The sequence below is a fragment of the Lepidochelys kempii genome, chromosome 4, assembly GCF_965140265.1.
Source record: "Lepidochelys kempii isolate rLepKem1 chromosome 4, rLepKem1.hap2, whole genome shotgun sequence".
Taxonomy (NCBI): Eukaryota; Metazoa; Chordata; order Testudines; family Cheloniidae; genus Lepidochelys; species Lepidochelys kempii.
In genome coordinates this window covers 128,177,407-128,200,136 of record NC_133259.1, presented here as the reverse complement: position 1 = coordinate 128,200,136, position 22,730 = coordinate 128,177,407, and the positions used below count along the sequence as shown (strand labels likewise).

Below are 22,730 nucleotides of genomic sequence, written 5' to 3'. Positions count from 1 at the left end.
GTGTACTATAGACCAGAGGAGTGTCAAAGGTCTGTCACTGAATCCAATTGACTCCAGCATCTGACTGAAGTGAAATTTTATGTCATGGTAACGGAAGGCTCCAAGGATATGTCTTCCCTGCAATTAAACGTTTGCAGCTGGCCCACGCCAACTGACTCTGTCTCCTTGGGCTGGGGCTGCAGGGCTGTAAAATTGTGGTATAGACATTCGGGCTTGGGCTGGAGCCCAGGGAGGGTCTCAGAGCCTAGGCTCCAGCCAGAGCATCTACCCCACAGTTAAACAGCCCCGTTGTCTAAGCCCCGGGAGCCTGAGTCAGCTGACAAAGCCAGCTGTGGGTGTTTAGTTGCAGTGTAGAATACCATAAAAGGTCCTTCTTCATGCCTTCCAGCCAGTGGAAGTGTTCTGAATGGCGGGTTGACTGATGAAGCCAGATTGCCTTGAGGAGGCTGCTGTGCAGAAAAATTCAATCAGATTCAGGGCATTCTGGAGCCAGACTATAGCAGAGTCAAAACAGGAGGGATCACATGTGCCGCCTTCCTTGAGAGTTTCCCAGCTTCACAGTCAGACTGACTGGGCACAGGGAGAGTTTCTCTCAGCCACCCCTGAGCCCCAGTATGTTTCACCTCATCAGCAGGGAGGTTTTATTGTACAATGTCTGGTCACATTCAAAACTTGGGTGAATCTCTCACCACCACCCCCGCCCCACTTCCTTCTACAGCTGTTAATGTTGTACTGTTAAGCAACTGCTGAACTCCATGCAAGAGGTTTCTATGGCATTGTAGTGGTAGGATAAGTAATTCTTACATCTCTTACCTGCCAATCCAGTGTCCTGTGCAGCTTTTTTAGACAATTGTAAACCACTTATAACATCTTGGACAACAGGGGCTGTATAAGTTCTATAGAATGATAAAGGTCTCCATACTTGTTTCAGCCAGCAGTCGTATTTGGTTGGGCAGCCTTCCAAAGGTCTGGGACACAATTCATGTAAATGAACACCTCTCCTATCTGTCTGCACTTGCTGTTGATGAATCACTTATTTTAAATCTCTCAGACTTAGTTTGGAAAGTTTATAAGCTTTGCAACTACACACTTATTTCTGAAGAAAATTGGCGTGGGATCTACCACGGTGCAGAGAGCCAGCACAAGACCTAGGCACCGCTGAGGTCACTGGTGGCTGGGTCTTGTGCTGTCTCTCTGCACATGAATGACTTTCATTCATAGGCTAGAGCCTACCAACACCTCTGTGCATGATGAACTTTATTCACAAGTAGTCCCATTGAAAATGTGCAAGTAATGTTGAGCTTGTAACATAAGCTTTTGCAGGACCAGGGCTGTATTGAATTGCCCTGAGAGAGTGCACATATACTCAGTTGTAGATTACACCCAGGCTAAAAGGCGCTCAGTGAGCACAATTCATTTTTCATGGCTACTTTTTCAACATAAAGACTGAATCATTCACAGGAAACTTTTCTGCTATTTATATATAGTGTAATTTTTTTTAGTGGAAAACTAGTCAATTGGTTATGACAACTCAGCTGCAAGATCAAGGTCCCTTGCTGTTCTTTCAGAAAGTGCTACTAATTTTGTTCACAGCACAAAGGAAGATGAAAGGACAATATGGCATCATCCTGTTGCTCACATTTCACACAGATTACAGCCAAAATAAAAATGCATTTGTAATCTTGCACCCAATCTCTTCCCAAAAAAATTCAATTAATAGACACCCCCCCCTCCCAAAAAAAATACACATTAGTCCCCATACACTCTGCATCTGTCACATCCTGCAACAAGTAACCCAGAACTTTATTGTTTGTGCTTGCTCTTCAGCGCTCCAGTAGGCATTGGGACTTTAATGCTGTATTCTGGGTCTTGAGCGGTCTTGGAAAAGGTGGCTATTGAAACCATATCTTCTCCAATACCCACCTGAGACCTGCGCCTGCAAGTGAACAGGTTCTTCAGAGCCCGTTGGAAGTCCCGATTCAGAAAGGCGTAGAGCATGGGATTGATAGTAGAATTGCAATAACCTAACCAAGTTATGATCTTGAAGGCATCAACCAGGACTGGGCTGGTGGAACTGGTACCTTTGGCAGCTAGCCATATATTCAGAACAAAGTATGGTAACCAGCACAATATGAAGACTGAGATGATGATGCTAATTGTCCGAGTGGCTTTGTTTTCCAGCTGCAGGTTGTTCTGCCTCTTGCTGTTGGGATGGTAGTGAATTTCAAGGGACTGAGACATGATGCGAGTGGCCTTGAGTCGTGATGCTCGGTAGATGAAGAAATACATGCTGCACATAATCATGAAGGGGACAAAAAATGCCAGGGCAGAAGCTACGATGGCAAAAGTCCAGTTGGTGACAAAGATGCACTCTTTGCCAGCATCAAAATCTACACCAGGTATCTCATTCCAGCCTTGCATGACTGGTAGGAAGGAAATGAGGGAGGAGTATACCCAGACCATACAGGTCATTACGATGCACCTGCAAATGGAAGATCAGGAGGGTAAAAACTTGGGAGTACAAGTTATTCTGAGATCTTCCTTGAAAACAGCTGACACTAATGATACTCCACAGGTGTGTTGTGGAGATTAGTCAATGCTTCTGAAGTGCTCTGAAGAGGTAAGTATAGAGAAGCCTGAGACACACTGTTTGGGTCCAAATTTGAACATTTCCAAAGTCTGGATTATTTGGATTAGGCTTAGATTTAGGCCAGTCTGTGTATCAGGGACCCATAGAACTGGTTGGAAAAATAGCGGGAAACATTGTTTCAGGGAATATTTTCTTTTCTGTTAGAATATTGACACACTGAAATTTTCCAACCAGTTGTAGGGTCAGGAGGTGATCATCATTTTACGCTTCTAAGACATGGTGCCCAAATTTTGCAACCCTTTGACACAGCTTAGCAGGGCCCTCAGGACAACTCCCTATTTCCCATCTAGATTTATGAACTTTTTAAAAAATGGACACATGCAGCCATACTATTAGAGTTCTTATCTTGCTAGAATACAACTAGATTGCTGGCTGCAGAGGGCAAGGCCAGGGCACGGGGAAAGTCACACTTACATAAAGTGTCCCAGCACACAGCAGCCCTCTACTGTAGGTTTCCTATGGAATACTGGTAGGAGCTTAAACCTGCCCTCACCACGGGAACTCCTGGGTTAGGATGGTGAGGGTAAATCCATGACATGCCCTGCCCACACCTTGAATACTGCATCCAGTTCTAGTCCCTCTCATCTCAGAAAAGACACGTTAGAATTGCAAAAGGTACTGAGCAGGGCCATGAAAATGATTAGAGGAATGGAACAGCTTCCATATGAGGAGAGATTTAAAAGACTGGGCCAGTTCAACTTGGAAAAGATTATTAAAGGGGGGATATGACAGAGGCCTACAAAATTGTGACTGAATTGAAGAAAGTGAATAAGGAAGTATTATTTACTCTTTCACATAACACCAGAACCAGGGGTCACCCAATGAAATGTATAGGCAGTAGGTCTACAACAAACATAAGGAAGTACTTCCTCACACAATGCACAGTTAACCTGTGGAACTCATTGCCAGGGGATGTTGTGAAGACCAAAAGTATAACTGAGTTCAAAGAAGACTTAGATAATTTCATGCCTAATAGCCATTGATGGACCTATCCTCCAAGATGGTCAGGGATGGGAACTTCATGCTCCAGGTGTCCCTAAACCTGTGATTGCCAGACACAGGGACTCCATGATGGGGGATGGATCATTCTAAATTGCCCTGTTCTGTTCATTCCCTCTGAAATGTCTGGTACTGGCCACTGTCAGAAGACAGGACATTGGGCTTAATGGACCATTGGGCTGACCCAGTATGAATCATAGAATCATAGAATATCAGGGTTGGAAGGGACCCCAGAAGGTCATCTAGTCCAACCCCCTGCTCGAAGCAGGACCAATTCCCAGTTAAATCATCCCAGCCAGGGCTTTGTCAAGCCTGACCTTAAAAACCTCTAAGGAAGGAGATTCTACCACCTCCCTAGGTAACGCATTCCAGTGTTTCACCACCCTCTTAGTGAAAAAGTTTTTCCTAATATCCAATCTAAACCTCCCCCACTGCAACTTCTTACGTTTTTTTGGAGGGTCCCACTACCTACATTTTCCCGGGCATCACTACTTCCTGAAACATGTAGGTGGGCACACTGACTCCCTTGTGCCTTCAGCTATGTATCAAGTCTGTAGCACTGCCTAAAACTCATTACTAGCCAAATAATTTTGCAACATGTTCCTAATTCAAAAGGGGCATTCATAGAAGTGCATCCAGGCCAGGTCAGCCATGGGGTTCTTTACAAAGTAGGGGTCTTTAAATGGTGCAAAGGGCTGCTTATCAAATACAGATCAGATTTTGGGTGGTGGCTGCAAATGGCACATCTGGAATTGTCATGGCCCATAGTAAGGGTGTGTTCCACATCTGAGTAAAAACTCTGAAGGATTTGGGGACTCAAAAATTAGCACTATGAGGAGTTAAATATAAATAAACTAGTAGCTGAAAGCCTGTCCTGTCACACAGGTGTGGCATTTGGGCCAACTAATTCACTTCATAAAGGACCACTGGGTGTACTTCATAAAATCAAAATGGCTGAGAACTTAAAAATTGGACAGTGATGGACAGCGTCCCCCAGTGGTGACTGAACCTGGTGCTATTCGAAACAAAAAGAGCTCTCAGCCATGCTTGTAGCTGTTTCCATCACTTCACACAGTACAGACATTCTAGACTTCAGAGTGACCATCCTGGGATCTTATTACATAGATACTATTTTAGAATATGAGACTTGATTGCCTGTGTCTAGGTACTTGTATGATCTCCATTACTAGAGTATTTGACTGCCTCACACTCTTTATTTAGCCTCACAACACACATCTGTGAGGCAGGGCAGTGCTATGATCTCCATTTTATAGATGGGGGACCTGTGACATAGAGACTAAGTGACTTGCCCAAGGTCACACAGGAAGTCTGTGGCAGATCAGGAAATGAAGTCAAGCTTTCCCAAGTCCCTTGCTAGCCCACTGGACAATTCTTCCTCTCAATTCTTGATCTTAAATTATTCTTTCTTAATGGGTGCAGTTCTTAGCTCCCATTTGAATTTGAGGTGTAAGAGCAGAGATGGCAATCTGTCCAAATTAGCCCTCCGGGGATGTTTATGATAATTGTTAAACCCTGGAATTGGGAATGATGGTGGAACATCTGACAGATCCTAAAACCTTCCTCCATCTCCACGATCTTTTGAGAAGTATACTCGCCTTCGACGTGACATCCTCATTGAATAATGATAGGGGGTCACCACGGAGCAATATCTATCCAGACTGATAAAGCACAATGTGACAATGGACGCCGTGCAGAACATGACATCAAAAGAAATCCACACTTTACAGAACAGCTTCCCAAATAGCCACATCCCTGTCACCTCATAAATTATGCTGTGGGATGGTGAGAGAGAGAGAGAGAGAGAGCACAATATATTGTTACAATTGAAGAGTGATTATTTTTCTGCTATGTAGAAGCCTATTTACCCAAGACCCAAGTTTATGTCATACCCTGTTGGCAAGATTAGTGAAAATATGGCGACTGCTATTGAGACACATTGAAATTTTGTTAGGAGGCAAATTGGAGTAATCCCCAAGTTTGATGCCCAAGACTTTAGCCTGATATGGGACATAGTTAAGGTCCCACTTATGCTACAAGATGGAATGCTGTTTTAATGGAATCCCTTGGCATGGTTGCAGTTTTAGAGCAGATCATCTCTAATTTATTTTTATTTTCATATATGGTTATATTTGTCACAGGCTTTTTCCATGCCACAAGAAGACACTTATGGAACCAAAACGAGAGAGCTATTCTTCACAACAGCTCATATTGGAGCACTGGAAGATCAACCTCATCTTTTGCACTGTAGAATTTTTCAGCATGCTGAATTTTGCCTCTTTTGTATAAAAAAAAAAAAAAAAAAAAGATTTTTTTATCACCATCCCAAAAGATAAGGTCTTACGTTTTTTCTCAGCCACCTTCAGTAATCTATTCAGTGGCAATTTTTGCCCTTTTTGCACTGTGCTGAAGAAGAGAGCTTATATTAGGTTCTAACTGACATTTTGATGTATTATCTGGATGGTGCTGTTTTAGACTGTGTTTTTCTTTTTGTATTTGACGAAGAGATGTCATATGTGATTTAATAAAATTGAACTGCATAGTCTTCTCATGATATTTCAATTCCTGGGCTTGGAATAGCTTCCCTCCTCCAACGTTCCAAGCAGCTTTGGTACTTCCCATCTGGTCTGCTACTTCAGATTTCATGCATTTTAGCTTCTGGATAATGGGATTCATATGAGAACCCCAGTTCTCATGTTGTTTAGCCTATAAATGCCTCACTGAGGCAAGTAAGCCAGTGAAAATCACTCACCTGCACCAAAATATTACCAACAAAGTCAGAGAAACCATAACAAATGAAAGAAGAGTACTTGTGGCACCTTAGAAACTAACATTTATTTGAGCATAAGCTTCCGTGGGCTAAAACCCACTTCATCGGATGCATGCAATGGAAAATACAGGAGGAAGATATATATACCCACACAGAGAACATGAAAAAATGGGTGTTGCCATATACACTATGATGAGAGTGATCAGTTAAGGTGATCAATTAAGTGATCACCTTAATTGATCACTCTCCTTATAGTGTGTATGGCAACACCCATTTTTTCATGTTCTCTGTATATCTGTATCTATATATATATATCTTCCTCCTGTATTTTCCATTGCATGCATCCGATGAAGTGGGTTTTAGCCCACGGAAGCTTATGCTCAAATAAATTTGCTAGTCTCTACGGTGCCACAAGTACTCCTGTTCTTTTTGCTGATACAGACTAACACAGCTGCCACTCTGAAACCCGTAACAAATGAGTAACCAGTCAGGAAGCTTGAGGCAGGAGTACAACGGGCTGCGTGGTCTGCAATTTACCTGGCTGCAATATGTTTCTTCCTACTTTTACCAGCTTTATATAAGTCCTTGACTTCTCCTGCAAAAACTTTCTATTGGACTTATGTTATGTGACACAGTGAACAGCTCACTGCCTTTGTGAGAATTAATTCCCGTCTCCTTCCCTGCAACTATATAGCTTCGTAGTTTCTTACCACTAAAACCACAGCAGTTGCTCTAACCCTAGTGGAGTTCTTTCAGCTCTGCTGGCTAGAAAGGGGAAAGGAATGCAATCTATATAGAATGCTCTTTTTAAATGCTTGGGTTTGGTTTAATTAATTTAATTAGTATTAATTAAAACTACTTTTACAGGTTACAATTGCTCTGCCTCTTCAGAATGGTAATGGCACTCAATGTATTAGCATCTGTGCTACGGTACGAGCTAGAGGCCCCAGGCAGTACCAGAGCCTTGTTATAGGGGATGTTGTACAAACATTTATCTGAGGAGTTAGGAGGAGCTCTGTGTGTTGTCTCATATGGCCCCATTACAGTAGTATCTGAGCACCTCACAGTGTATAACATTTATCCTCACAACACCCCTGTGAGGTAGGGAAGGGCTGTTATCCCCTTTTTACAGATGATGGGATGGATTCACAAAGGTATTGGGGGCCTGAATCCAATGTTCTGGTGACATTCTCAACATCACTGCTCAGCTGCCACTTAGCTCCGGATTCTCTGAGCTGCTGCCAATCAGCATTTGCAAAGCTGCTTGTGTCACGATTCCTCCCCACCACTAATGACCTGCTCAGAGCCCTAGTGCAAGCCAGTTCCCTGGTGGCCCTGAAGCAGGATTTTTTAACTAGGCCTTCCCCTGCCTACCTTGCCCCAGGGGCCCAACTCCTGAAGGTGTGCTCTCAACCTCAGGTCTTTCCTGCTGGATATGTTCTACTTTGTATCGGAGCAGGGATTAGAACCTGCATCTCCCACAGGCAAACAGAGTGCCCCAACCAGTCAGCCGTCCCTTCAGCAGACTGGATAACGTGCACATTCTCTAGACACCAAGAATCTCCTCCAGGTTTTACACAGGAGGAACTATTCTGATTTAAAATAGATGCATTCAGGCTCATACAATGGGCTTAAAATTAAGTGACGTGGCAAGCCGGAGTTTTTAGAAGAAATCAAGTGTGCTTCATGCCAAAGTGCTCTGCAAAGTACACCTATACATCACCCCTGAGATCTAGCCATGTCTGGGGTGGAGGGCAGCAGGCAAGCGCCATACAAACCACACAAGAGTTGGGGAGATTACATTTTGACTAAAGACATCATGACAAACTCCCCAACCTTATGAGAAGTGCTATAAAGCCCCCTCTCTTGAGATGTTTAAACTGGACAAAGAGCTCAGGGTCTCAGGAACAATCCTGTACTGGCAGGGTGATGGATTAGCTGACCCAATTGTGATTTCTCTCTAATTTCACTTATTTCTAAAGAATAAAGGGTGTTATGATGATATCCTCAGTGACATGAGCACAGCCTGTCCATTCACTACTGAGCACCAAATCTTAGGTGCCATTAATGAAGGAATAATATGAGATTGAGAGTATCCAGTCTCTATGCTACACATATGTTGTTAACATTCCCTGAAACGTTCCAATTAACAAGAGGAGAAGCATCCAGACAGGGGTAGATGTTAGTGTTGGTTGAACATTTTTCGATGTAACAGTTTTCCCCCCTGAAAATGCAATTTTGTTGAAATTGAAATGTTTTACTGGAACATGTCAATTTTGACATTTCTGATAGGGGAAAAAAGTCAAAACGAATCATTTTGATAACGTTGAAACGTTTCGCTCCATTAAGATAAAATGCTTCATTTTTACTATCATTTGAATTAATTTTGTTTAACTTGTACATTTTATATATATATATATAATGTTTCCACATGACCAGAATGAAACATTTTACCTTATTAAAACAGAACATTTTGATTATTGGGATATTTGGGAATTTTCATTCCCTGAGAAATTTGTCCTTTTCAATCTGATTTGGAACAAAAACAAATGTTGAAATCTCAGAATTTCCCACAGAATAGAAATTCCACTTTCTAGTCAGTCCTAGTAGGCACTTGTGGACATGGAGAGAGGAATTAGGGGCTGATTGCCAACTTTGCTCACAGAGTAGTACCTTACTTCACAAGTAGCTTCATTGATTTCAGTAGAATTTGTGAAACAAGGTACTAGATGGCAGAACCTGTCTTTTAAGCCCCAGTACGGCAAAGACTTATGCACATGCTTAACTCCAGGCACTGCGAGCAGCTCTAGTCAACCACTGAAGCTGATGCAACTACTCAGAGTGCGTACAATTAATCACCTGTGTAAGTCTTTGGAGCAACAGGGGTCTTAGTTAGCAGAGCCCTGTAGGAAAGCCAAAGAGTTTGAGGCATAGTATAGATGCCAATCTGAGAACACACTGCCAGCTGACCTGATACCTTCTTAGTGGTGATATTTAGTACTATTTTGTAATGCTTGGAAAATATAGATCCTGAAAAAATCAGAGAAATTTCAACATGAGAACCATACCTTTTTTTTACCTTCTTGCTGCATCATTAATCTGAAATCAAGTGAAGCATTGTATGAGGGTCCCTTTGTCTCTATAACTAAACCTCTTTTCTTTCACTAAAGCTGGCAAAGGAGGGACTGAATGTTCCTTCCACTGAATCACATAGGCTTGTTCTTTCTGGCACGTGTTAATGAACAAAACAGTGCAGCACATCTGATTTGCTGCAATTCAGCGTAAAAGCTGAAATAGCCACGCTGGGAAGTTGTGAACCTAAATCCACCCCTATTGTACTTGTGGCATATGCTAGCCAGCTAGCTAGTCTATGGCGGTCTTGGTTCTGCCCCAAAGATGTCATGCAGCTTGATAGGGGGTCTCTATAACCTTTAAGGCCCCATATGTGATGTCCATAGTACCTGAGCTAAGTGCATACTGAGAACTTCCCCATTCTGGGAGTCTGTGACACAGAGACTCTTTGGCAAAGGTTCCCCTGCTCTTTGCAAGCAACTCTCACCTCAGACCTGACAAAGTCACTACACCAAACACGTCTTACAGAATATTTATCCATAAAGAGTAGCATGTGAGGATCTACAAGAATGCTCACAACCTGTCAAGCTTCACAATCATTGCGAGATCAATGTACAGGTAATATATGCGGAATCATGTATTTATATTGAACGTATGCTCTATGAACTTGGCGGAGAAATTAACCGCCAGGAGGTAACATGCTGTGGTGACGGCCCATGTGGGCAAGGGGGAGTCATCACCCCGCCCTGCTTGGTTGGTGATACAAGACCAGGCTCAATTGTTTAGCCTTGCACAATACTAAGACGTTCAATGGGAACCCATCAGGGCCAATGGCAAGCCACTGAAACCCTACGCATTGCACCACACTTAGAATGATAAAGTGGAGCATTTTATTTTACCATGCTTGGAGTGCTCGTTGCCTGTAATCAAGATGTCCATCAAGCTCCGTCTATGACTCAGCTCACCGTGGTATTTGAGCACCGTAAAGCATCAGCTAACAATGCAGGGGTAATACTGCTCAATGCTAAAACAACAGATTTGAATCCTTCAGTCTCGGATCAGCTCCTCCACTCAGGAGCACATTTTTCGGCCTGATGTTTGTTTTCACCGTCCCCTTTTCCAGTTAGAAGTGTTGTGCTGACTCCTTCTCCCCCTAGTGGCTGGCTTGCATAGTACAAGAGCCCTTCTACTGCGGAGAGCTGAAATGGGATTTTAGAGGCAAAAGCTGCTGGATTCTGTGCTGGCTGACAACAGTGATGCCTATTCTCTGCAGCACTTTGATGTGCTATGTCAGAGCACTTGCAGCCTCCTAACTCCCCGAGGCTCGCAGTAATTCTGTGGTCCTGTGACATAAAGATCTTACTGCTGGACCCCTGCGGTGCTTAAAATGGCACCCTTGCCTGCATATGGTTCCCCTCGTAGTTTTCCTGATAAATATGGTGTCTCTCTCCTTAATGGGTTATTTTCTCTCTAACTGTATAATTAAGCCATTGGTTGTCATGGAAATACTTCCCCTCTTGAAATGCTATCTACCAACAACCCGCACCCCCCGTTTTTTCTTTGTTGTTTTCTCAGCCTACAAGCACTGCTCCTCTTCCCTACAAGACATAAGCATAGACAGATTACTCTTTGCTGAGCACCAGTTTCCTCAGCCCTTTTTGTTACCTCCATTTCCTTGGAGGTAAGAACCACCCCATCCCCTCCCTTCTCAGCTCTGCTGCTGATCCACAAGGAAATGTGGCATCAGATTCTCCACTCCTCCTTTACTGGGAAGAAAGCCTCTCCCGCTGCTGGTGAGGGATGCTCCCTCCCAGTTCGGGGAGGTGAGCGTTTTGCTTGGGAAATGCTCCCCCAGTCCACAGTGCTGGCCCTAGCATTTCCTCTCACCCTAACCAGGAAGGCTGTGTCAGTAGATGGATGGCAGAGGGGACATGTGGGTAGTTGGGTAAGTGGGAAGCTCTTGCAGGGAGAGCTCTTAGTTCCCTGAAGGTCCAGGAGGGGATCCCCGTGGCCACAGGAAGAATGTGGGAACTCTAGAGAACCACAGTGTGTTTAAGGGTCATGCATAGAATGAAAGGAAGAAAATCTGCTGGAGAGGAAGGGCTAGATTAAGAGGAAGAACATGTCAATCGGGTGGGAGCAAGGAGCCTGAGGTATCTGTGGGGGGAGGTGGGGCTTGTTAACCCCCCACCATGGGAGACCCAGGTTCCACTTCCAGCCCTGGTGACTTGTCCCTACAGCAAACTGGCAGGAAGACTTGCTGGAGAAAGGCCCTCAGCACAGAGCAGAAGGTAGGGGGAGGCAGTGCCCTCCACTTCCAGTGCAGAGTCTTGAGAGCGGGAGACTAAACTGGCAGAAGTAGCAGATTCTCCGCTCTGGGCTTCAACAGGGACATGGAGGTACCAACAAGCCTGAGGAAATGGGGGTTGGCAGACAGACTGCTGGAAGCACACCCCTGTTGGTTACGGTTATTAGTTATCCTTTATTTGTGACACTGCTTTCCCTGCTCCAGCCAGCTGGCATTAACATGGCTCCTTTTGTCATGGTCACCATCAGGAAAGCACCAGCTCAGCTCTGGCCATAGGGGTTCCTCAGTTAACTTGTGTTCCCACTGCTAGGGGGAGCTTGCAACAGCAGAGCACTCATCACAGCCAGTCCCTTCTGTGGAGGGAGCCCTCAGGTGTGTAGGCCCAGCTTGGCAGCCTCCTCGCGCTGCAGCAAGTATTTAACTGCCAGCTACTGGCTGACACCACCCAACCAGCATCTCAGGCCGGGCAGCAAATCATGATCCCACTCCCCTCACTTCCTGCTCTTGTTCCATTTTGACTTGATCCTGAGTCATGTACTAGCCATGTGCACTGGGCCAGCCTCCACCTACGACGAACTGCCTGCTGACAAATCTGGGGGGCCCTTTTCAGTACAGAGCCTGTATACCAAACATGGGCTCTGACATGCTCCCCCTACCCCCCCCACAGCACATAATGAGGACCCCAATGTAAATGATGCAGAGTCCCTAACCTTACTCCCAGTGAAGTCACTTCCAATATTCCCAATGACTTCCCATGGGCCTGAAGGAGGGGAGTGGGTTATTTCATCATGCAACCAAAGCTGGAGCTATTGGAATTCATACACCCAACAAAGCAGACATAAGTTTGTGTAGCAACAGGTGAGAGTGGGAAGAGATAGAAGGGTGGTGCCAACGATGAGGCTGAAACAAGAGCTGACCGGAGGATGACCGTTGCATTTTGTGGCAATATTCAATGGTTTGAAATTTGATTATGTTCTGCTTTGGAAGGAAACCCAAACTGTTGAACATTTGCATGAAAACAGAAGCCTGTGGATCCTGTTATTGGCCTGGGATGTGGGAACCACGAGTTCATGTCCCTCTTCTACCTGATTTAGAGCACAGGTTTTCAGCCAAGAGCACGCTACATCAGTTTGAGCAGGGGCTTGACCATTGGTCTCCCATCTCCCATTCCCAGGTATGCTAACCTCCCAGGTATAGAATCACACTCACTCTTCCCCCGTGCCCAAAAATCTTCCTGATGAAAGTTTTGTACCAACTGATGCATCTCTGTTAAACATCTCAGCTATGGTTAAACAGTATATAGAAAATACTTCAAGCAGCTCTAGTTGGGAACTGAACTGAGATTTTCCTGAGTTTGAAACTATGACTGTCTATTAATGTGGTTGGAAAGGATAATTTTAACTCTCTTCTAACACCATTTTTGTTTTCCTCTGAGACTATTTAATAGGCTTCCGCTCAATCTGTAACTCTCTCCTTGCTGGGAAATCCATTCTCCACATTATTTTAACATTTTTGTCTTATTTCTTACACATCAGGGTTTAAATTTAAATAAAAGGGCCAAATTCATTTGTAGACTTTGGCTGCTTTGCATTGCTGATGTCTGAAAGCAGATGCAAACTCTGTTTAACCAGCTGGTTAAACTGGGTTTATGGCCATTTTTCATCACCAAAGGAGAGCAATGCAGTCAGATCATAGTGGTGAATCTGGCCTAAAAGGTCTAAAGCAATTTGTCTAATCCCTCCTTAGTCTTTTTAGCCTTATGTCAATCATTAGAGCCGTGAATTTGTTTTCACCAGTGAAAGTGCAGTCAGAGTACAATAATAAAGGAAAACCATCCTGGTCATTTTTGCCTTCTCAATGCAGACAGCTTTAAACAAAACAAAATTTTTAGTCGTCAATTTATAAATCACAAGCAGATCCAGACAGCTGAAAATGATAGCAATTGTTCTGTCCTGTTTATGTAGGTAAAACATTTATTTTGCAAGAACACCACTCCCCTCCTCCACTGGTGTTTGGACGGGGCTCGAAGAAATATTAAAGAGGGTATTACTAGGATAAAAATAGGATGAATAATCTAATCTTTAAAAATATGTCAGGTTACTAATACAAGTGTTATGTGCTACACAGGTAGGACATTTTTCTGAATATATGAGCTCAGATTTTTTCTCACTCTGGTTTTATTCTGGTTTAACTCCATTGACTTCAGTGGAGTTGCCCCTGGTTTCTACAAGTGTAAATGAGAGAACAATCTGGTCCAAGATATTATTTTAATGGAAACATAATTATTAAATTGAAGACTGGAACTAACTGAGGGCCTGATCTTGTATTCCTTGAGCCCACAAAACTCCCATTGCCTCCAGTGGTTTTCGTAGGCTCACAAGGAATGCCAGACTAGTCTCTGAGGGAGGGAGAGCACATCTACACTGCAAGCTAGCTGAGCGCAAACCTGTCCGGACCCTGGGGGTATGTATTCAGGCAGCTGCTGGTGCTACCCACAGCTACACTGCTGGTTTTAGTGCACTAGCTCAAGCAGACCTAGCACGGGTCTATCTACTCAGGCTGGGAAGCAGGCTCCTAGCTGCAATGTAGACATACCCTGAGTGTATGCATCATTATTCCCATTTTACAGGTAGAGAAACTGAGATACAGGGAGGTGAAGTGATTGACCCATGGTGAGTTTGTAGCAGTGCTGGGACTGGAGCCCAGGCGTCCTGTTTCCTATGCACCATCTACTAGACCATTAGACTTGCCTTCTACATAGTAGCCACTGAGCTAAGCGCTACTGAATGCCATCAAATAAGTGTATTACCAGCAGGTCTTACCTTACAAGCAGTTCTTACCTAAATGGCATGACCAGACAAGCAACGAGGAGATCTGCCATGGCTAAGGACATAATAAACATGTAAGTTGCAGTACGCAGCCTCTTCTCCACCACAGGGCAGATAAAAACCACTGTATTCCCAAACAGAGTGATCAAGTCTATGAAGGTTAGTATCAGTCCAACAGCCACCTCCCGGGGACCCATTCCTGCCCCTGTCCAGTTGCCATCTCCTCTTACCCAGGACAGGGCAGTGGAGGAGATGTTGGAGAGCGACGATGTATTTTTGTCCATCAGCATCTTCCACCGGTGTTCAGACCTGAAGCAGAGAAGAAAAAAACACAGGCTTTGAAGCAAATTAATTCCAGGTCTATGGAAGAAAAGATAAAAACCATAATTATGTCTCATTCACTTAAAAAGTCCCACGCACCCTCCTGAGCAATCTGCCCTCGCTGTGTCATTGTTACTGATTCACTGGGGGGAGCTTGTAATCCCAATGATAGTGTTATATATGTGCCACACTGGCTGAAAGGCATCATGAAAATTAAAAGCCTTCCTGTGAATGAAAAGCACAAAATTAGGGGAAGCTTGATACAGGGGAAAAGCACTGAGCACTGGAAAAAGAAGCAATGAGAATCTAGAATTAAAGCAGCCTTGCTAAATTCCACTCACCTGGGGTGAGTAATCTGATTTGATGGGCAAGTAAAAAATTTTCTCATTATCATCGTGGTCCTTGTCAAGGTGGATGAGAAGATTTTTCTGCTTAGTCTGGATACATACGTAACCCATTGTTCAGTATGTTCTAGGTGCCCCCCTCTGTGCCCGATACTCTGATGATATGGGTCTGTTACAGCTCCTAGTCATGGAATTTGGTCCTTGAGGTCAAGCTAGAGAGGCTTATGCTCTTATCTCTAGAGGTTCCCTAGTTCGACTCCCAGTCATGATCAGAATGGTGGTGTAATATATATTCATGGCTAGAGAGTTGGAAAATGGAATTTCCATTTGGGGGAAATTTCTGACATTTTGGCATTTATTTTTATTCTGAATCAGAATGAAAAACTGAAATTTTGAAATTTACCACAGAATGGAAATTCCCACAAATTTCGATTTTGGAGACATCAAACTGTTTCAGTTTGATAATGTTGAATTGCTCCATTTCCATGTCGAAGTGTTAGTGCACACAAATTTAAAGAGGGTCAGTAGAAACGTACTGCTGATCCATAGCTGACATTGAAGTCACAAGCTAATAACACACATATGTCACAGCAACTAGAATTCAGTTCCATAAACCCAACTAGCCAAACCCAACCTCCCGAACTATTGGAGAATCTCTAGGTGTGACAGAATGCACCCCTGGGTTCACCCCCTCCACACTATTGTAATAATTTTTGTACAAGGCATGTCTTGTAAGGTATTGTTTGAAAACTCATAATTTGCTGGTCGATTATTGGTCCTGCTTGGAGCAGGGGGTTGGACTAGATGACCTTCTGGGGTCCCTTCCAACCCTGATATTCTATGATTCTATGATTCTATGATATTGTCCTGATAAAATAAATGAGGCAACGTTCCATGTGACATAATAAGATTTCACTGCATGAAGTTATTAACACATGTTCCAAACCCCACAGCCCTGACCAAACTGAGGTTGGCAAACAGGTCTCTTCTAAACAAAGGAATATGTGCTTTGCTTAATTTGCATATAACCAGTAAAGAGAGTCATCAAGCTGGAAGGGAAAAAAAGAAAGTTCAATCAGGTGAGGAAAAAGCCATCAGGGAACATCCTTCCACATAGACACTTTATGTCCTAGTGCCCAGCTGGAAATGTTTTTCAAGAGGGGGGCTGAAACTATAAAAAGGAGCAACAAATACCCAAAGCACCCCCCCCCCTTCCTTCCCATCACATTCACTGCACCTGAAGTGACCAAGGAAGCATTCGTTGGACTCTGGCATACAGGTCCTGACCTACAGGGTTTGCTCAGTAAGACGCTGAAATCATGTGGTGAGAAACTTTGCTTGAATCTGATATTGTTTGTTAAGTTAGGTAATAGTAAACATCTTATCTTTGTTTTTCTTATAACCATTTCTGACTTTTATGCCTCATTATTTGTACTCAAAATCTCTTTTTGTAGTTAACAAACCTGTTTTACTGTTTTTTTCTAATCCAGTGTGTTTATACTGAAGTGCCTGAATAACTATTTGAGATAATAAGATGGCATATTATTCCGTTTAAGGAATAAATTGATTTACAATATTTTGTACTGTCTAAGAGAGGGCTGAGCAGTACAGGACATACATTTCTGGAGGGAAATTCAGGGCTGAGGGTATGTTGGGGTCACCCTGCAGTATAACCGAGGCTGGTGAGAGCCAGACTGTGACTAGGTGTGTCTGGCAGGCTGCAGTTACACACAGACACTCAGGGTGTGACTTGCATACTGGAGGTTGTTTGTGAGTGGCGCAGCTGGGAGCTACTGTAGCAAGGCATAGTAAGGCACCCAAGTTGCAGGGAAGGGGTGACACAGCTGCTCATTAGTCTGGATTATACCCTGGCACGTCACACTAGACACATGCTAAAATGTGATACATTAAATCAAAATGAAGCCCTCCTAACACCAGCCAAGATAGTAACCCATCTGCAAAATATCAAACTTAGCCCTCAGAAATGCTTCCTCGCCCACCTGCCAGAACAACGCTCCAGCCACAAAGCAAAGTCAATTCCTTCCCGACACCCGCCCCAGGATACCTCCCATCAAACACTCCAAAGCCTAGCACTTTTGATGTTCTGGCAAACCCGCATGGGGAAGCAACTTCCAGATCCTGAAGCCCATATTTTCTAAAGTGACTATTGACTTTAGGTGTCCAGTTTGAGACACTTCAAAGGGGCTTGATTTTTGAAAGGGCAAATGAAAAGCACTTTGTGAAAATCAGCCTCTTTTAAGATGTCTCAAATTTTGCACCCAAAATCACTAATTACTCTTGAAAACCTAGGCTCCTACACTGAGAATACCCTGTCCCAAGCACCCTCTCTATCAAACTAGGGGGCTGTTAGCTTGACTGCCTCATGCGATTACTGCTGCCACAGTATCACATGCTGGGTAAGCAAGACAGTCCCTTGGATAGCCAGGACTCCACCCATATATGGCTTTTTCGTTTCAAGCCAAGGCTTTAAAGCTCATCTGCAAATCAAGTGACAGTCAGTGCAAGTCACAAGGAACTTGTGCCAGTGTATCAAGTTGCAGTGGGGGAGGTTTAGGTTGGATATTAGGAAAAACTTTTTCACTAAGAGGGTGGTGAAACACTGGAATGCGTTACCTAGGGAGGTGGTAGAATCTCCTTCCTTAGAGGTTTTTAAGGTCAGGCTTGACAAAGCCCTGGCTGGGATGATTTAACTGGGAATTGGTCCTGCTTCGAGCAGGGGGTTGGACTAGATGACCTCCTGAGGTCCCTTCCAACCCTGATATTCTATGATATTCTATGATTCTATCTACTGATAGCTACTGGAAGAGTCTCTCTGAGGAATTAAGAACCTCCAAATAACCGTGGCGTTGAGATTTAAGTCAATTTTTCAGTTCTTATGGCAACTATAAGAGTGGATATTCTTTCCAGTTTCATGCTCTTCAATTCCTAATAGTCTAGGAGGAGCTCAAGGTTAACTGAACTCGTACGTCAAAATCCAAGACCTCATGGGAAAATTACTTTTCCATAGATAGCACAGCCTTCAGCTTCTAGTCTAGCAGGGGGTCATGTGTGACTGTTCATACACACAGCCAAACATTCCCTGTTCACACAGGCATTCAAACATCCTTCATACTATACCCTGGGCAGGTTAAGCTCTGAAATTTAGCAACTGGAACGTGAAGGTGTAAATTAGCATATGCATAGTCCTGCTTTTGGCTCTTGATTTGGAATCCACTTTATTGACACAGATGTATTTCAGTGCGTGAAACTTCCTCGGAGCTGGTTTCCCACAGCGCCCCCTCCTTCCCCTCTCCCCATTATCAGTGCCTTCCTTGCTATCAGTACTTAACACAACTCCCAGCTTTTGTTTGCTTGCTTGCTTCCCACATAATCCATATTTTTCCTTTTGTGGGAAAAAAAAACCAGGCAATCTTCTATCAGCAGCACACTTTTCAGATCCGTGAAGCATGCAGCATTTTATATTTAATATGTTCAGACATAACCAGCTCCCAGGAAGTCTCACTCACTGAAATATGTCTGTGTCAATATAGTGGGTTTCAAATCCAGAGCCAAAGGTAGAAATATGCATATTCTAATTTACACCTTCAAATGCAAGAGGCTAAACTTCAGACATTTATTGTTAACTGTACTGCTGTGTCCATGTTATATTTTTGCTTGGATGAGTGTAGCTGCACAGTGTGCACATATGTTTTATCTGGATAGGAACACAACTGTATAGTTAAAATAAATGCGTAAGAAACAGACACTTCTATTTGCATTTTCAATATGTGTGCTTGGGTACATATGGACCACACACACACACATCTATATCTATGTGTATATCACGTTCCGTATTCTCGCCATACTGAACTTTGTACTAACTGCAAGTTGGCTGCCAATTAATACCTCTGCTACATCAAACACAGTGGAACTAACCATGTGTGGCTGGCTTTTGGTAACTAGGGTACCTTTTAGACTGGCGAAAAAACATCTGCTTTGCCCGTTGCTAACATCCTTTCCCTCCACCCCCATTTCACCTTCCAAGTTTTCAAAAACAACAGTAGTAATCCAGCTTCTAGATGCTGTATAATTAACACCACAAATAACCAGGCAATATTGACACGGCTAGATTATAAACTCCTTGTTCCTCCTCATGTGGTGACAAATAAAGCGTTGAGGTTAATGTAAAATGTGTTACCCCAGTTGATGCAATTGGATTTGGGGGGGGGGGGAATGGTTCAGTGAATGAATGGATGGATAGACACACATCAGAGCAGGAGACACAGAGGAAATGCAATGCCCCTGACTGGTAAAACGGGCGGGCGATGAAGGGGGTCAGAGCATGTGACTCACCTTTCCTTCCCCAAGTCTCCTGGCTTGAAGTTATGTCAGTGTTGTTTCCTGGAGAGTGTGCCAGGCGGAATAGCAGCATCTCCTTCTCCATCAGCGAGTGTGCGGCCAGGGGGTGCCTCCCTTCTGCAGCACATGGCCACACACAGCCCTGGACAGCTCTCAGGCTCTGATTCAGCAGATCCTACTTTTAAAAATCCATCAGCTCTGCCTACGCATCCTGGGCCGGCTGCAGAAACGGAGAGGCTGCGAGACTCGCCCACCCACCTGCTCCAAGTGGCAGCATTAACATCTAAGGCCACCCGGGGGCGCCTCTTCTCCAAAGCACCAAACGCTTCGGTCTCCTGCCGCTGGCTGGGCTGGGGCTTCTTGCCCTTCGCTGCTCAGTGTGGTCCGGTGCGGGAGGCCATTGCAACTGGCTTCAGTGCTGGCAAGAAACAGGGATTTCTTCGTGGCCGGGAAGCCAGGCAATTCTCTCCTCAACCCCATCCATTCCCTGGCCCCTGTCAGTCACTGACCAGCCCCAGGGAATCCCACCCCCCATCCATTCCCTGGCCCCTGTCAGTCACTGACCAGCCCCAGGGAATCCCCCTGCCCCCATCCATTCCCTGGCCCCTGTCAGTCACTGACCAGCCCCAGGGAATCCCACCCCCCATCCATTCCCTGGCCCCTGTCAGTCACTGACCAGCCCCAGGGAATCCCCCCCCCCCCATCCATTCCCTGGCCCCTGTCAGTCACTGACCAGCCCCAGGGAATCCCCCCCCCCCATCCATTCCCTGGCCCCTGTCAGTCACTGACCAGCCCCAGGGAATCCCCCTGCCCCCATCCATTCCCTGGCCCCTGTCAGTCACTGACCAGCCCCAGGGAATCCCACCCCCCATCCATTCCCTGGCCCCTGTCAGTCACTGACCAGCCCCAGGGAATCCCACCCCCCATCCATTCCCTGGCCCCTGTCAGTCACTGACCAGCCCCAGGGAATCCCCCCCCCATCCATTCCCTGGCCCCTGTCAGTCACTGACCAGCCCCAGGGAATCCCACCCCCCATCCATTCCCTGGCCCCTGTAAGTCACTGACCAGCCCCAGGGAATCCCACCCCCCATCCATTCCCTGGCCCCTGTCAGTCACTGACCAGCCCCAGGGAATCCCACCCCCCATCCATTCCCTGGCCCCTGTCAGTCACTGACCAGCCCCAGGGAATCCCCCTACCCCCATCCATTCCCCGGCCCCTCAGTCACTGACCAGCCCCAGGGAATCCCACCCCCCATCCATTCCCTGGCCCCTGTCAGTCACTGACCAGCCCCAGGGAATCCCCCCCCCCATCCATTCCCTGGCCCCTGTCAGTCACTGACCAGCCCCAGGGAATCCCACCCCTCATCCATTCCCTGGCCCCTGTCAGTCACTGACCAGCCCCAGGGAATCCCCCTACCCCCATCCATTCCCCGGCCCCTCAGTCACTGACCAGCCCCAGGGAATCCCCCCCCCCCATCCATTCCCTGGCCCCTGTCAGTCACTGACCAGCCCCAGGGAATCCCCCCGCCCCCATCCATTCCCTGGCCCCTGTCAGTCACTGAGCAGCCCCAGGGAATCCCCCTTCCCCCATCCATTCCCTGGCCCCTGTCAGTCACTGAGCAGCCCCAGGGAATCCCCCTACTCCCATCCATTCCCTGGCCCCTGTCAGTCACTGACCAGCCCCAGGGAATCCCCCCCCCCATCCATTCCCTGGCCCCTGTCAGTCACTGACCAGCCCCAGGGAATCCCTCTTCCCCCATCCATTCCCTGCCCCCAGGCCAGACACTGAGCAGCCCCAGGGAATCCCCCTACCCCCATCCATTCCCTGGCCCCTGTCCATCACTGAGCAGCCCCAGGGAATCCTCCTGCCCCATCCATTCCCTGGCCCCTGTCAGTCACTGGCCAGCCCCAGGGAATCCCCACTCCCACCTCCATTCCCTGGCCCTTTTCAGTCACTGGCCAGCCCACAGGAATCATAGAATCATAGGATCACAGGACTGGGAGGGACACTGATAGGTCATCTACTCCAGTCCCCTGCTCTCATGGCAGGACTAAGTATTAGCTAGACCATCCCTGACAGGTGTTTGTCTAACCTGCTCGTAAAGATCTGCAGTGATGGAGATTCCACAATCTCCACGGCTGGAGTGGCCCCAGGGACAGCCAGACCAGCCACTGCTCTGGTGATGCCCGGCAGCAGTCCCGGGCCAGCCGGAGCAGCCGCAGTCTGTGGCCCCGTGCAGCAGTTCCCGGCCCACTGGCTGTGGTCCCTGGGTGGCCAGCCGGAGCAGCCACGGTCCACAGCCCCAAGCAACTGGTGCCATTGGCACCGGGTGCCCCCGCCAGCAGCAGCCCCCTTCTTCCCCCCATTTCCCCAGCACCTCTCCCCCAAGATTTAATCATGGGTATTTTTCATATAAGTAATGGACAGGTCAAAGTTCATGAATTTTTGTTTATTGCCCATAACCTGTCCATGACTTTTACTAAAAATACCCAAGACTGAATCATAGCCTTACTCATGAGAAACAGGACCTTCCTGGAGGTGTGAGAGGAACTTGCACCAACCCTTGAGCACCAGAACACTCAATTCAAGGGAGCCATACCTTTTGAGAAGTGGGTTGGTATTGCCCTGTGGTGCTAAGTATCTCGGACAGCTATAGGTCCATGTCCAACCAATCTGGGGGTGGGAGGTCCACTGTAGTGGTCGTGGTTTGTGAGGCAAATAACACTGTGGTTAACCCATGGGTGGTTGGTGTAAGTAACATTCCCGAAAAAATAGCTAGTTTTGGGTTTGATGGAACTCATTGATGGAACTCATGTCCCAGTAGTTTGCCCCACCATAAGGGGCAAGTGAATACGTGAACAGCAAAGGGTACTACTGTAGAACCTCAGAGTTACGAACACCAGGGTTATGAACTGACCGGTCAACCAAACTCCGCATTTGGAACTGGGAGTACGTAATCAGGCCGCAGCAGAGACCAAAAAAAAAAAAAAATACAGTACAGAACTGTGTTAAATATAAATGGCTAAAAAAATACAGGGAAAGTTTAAAAAAAGATTTGAC

The 22,730-nt window shown here is 45.8% G+C and overlaps 1 protein-coding gene across 1 annotated transcript; it reads right to left on the bottom strand.

Moving 5' to 3' along the window:
- Positions 1-1,749: 1,749 nt before the first annotated feature.
- Positions 1,750-19,794, bottom strand: LOC140910041 (histamine H2 receptor-like). Its single transcript, XM_073340154.1, has 3 exons — positions 19,664-19,794; positions 14,658-14,954; positions 1,750-2,482 (listed from the first exon to the last, which is right to left on the bottom strand). The coding sequence occupies exons 2-3, from the start codon at positions 14,933-14,935 to the stop codon at positions 1,804-1,806; spliced, it is 957 nt and encodes a 318-aa protein (XP_073196255.1). The 5' UTR covers positions 14,936-14,954; positions 19,664-19,794; the 3' UTR covers positions 1,750-1,803.
- Between the last annotated feature and the right edge of the window lie 2,936 nt (positions 19,795-22,730).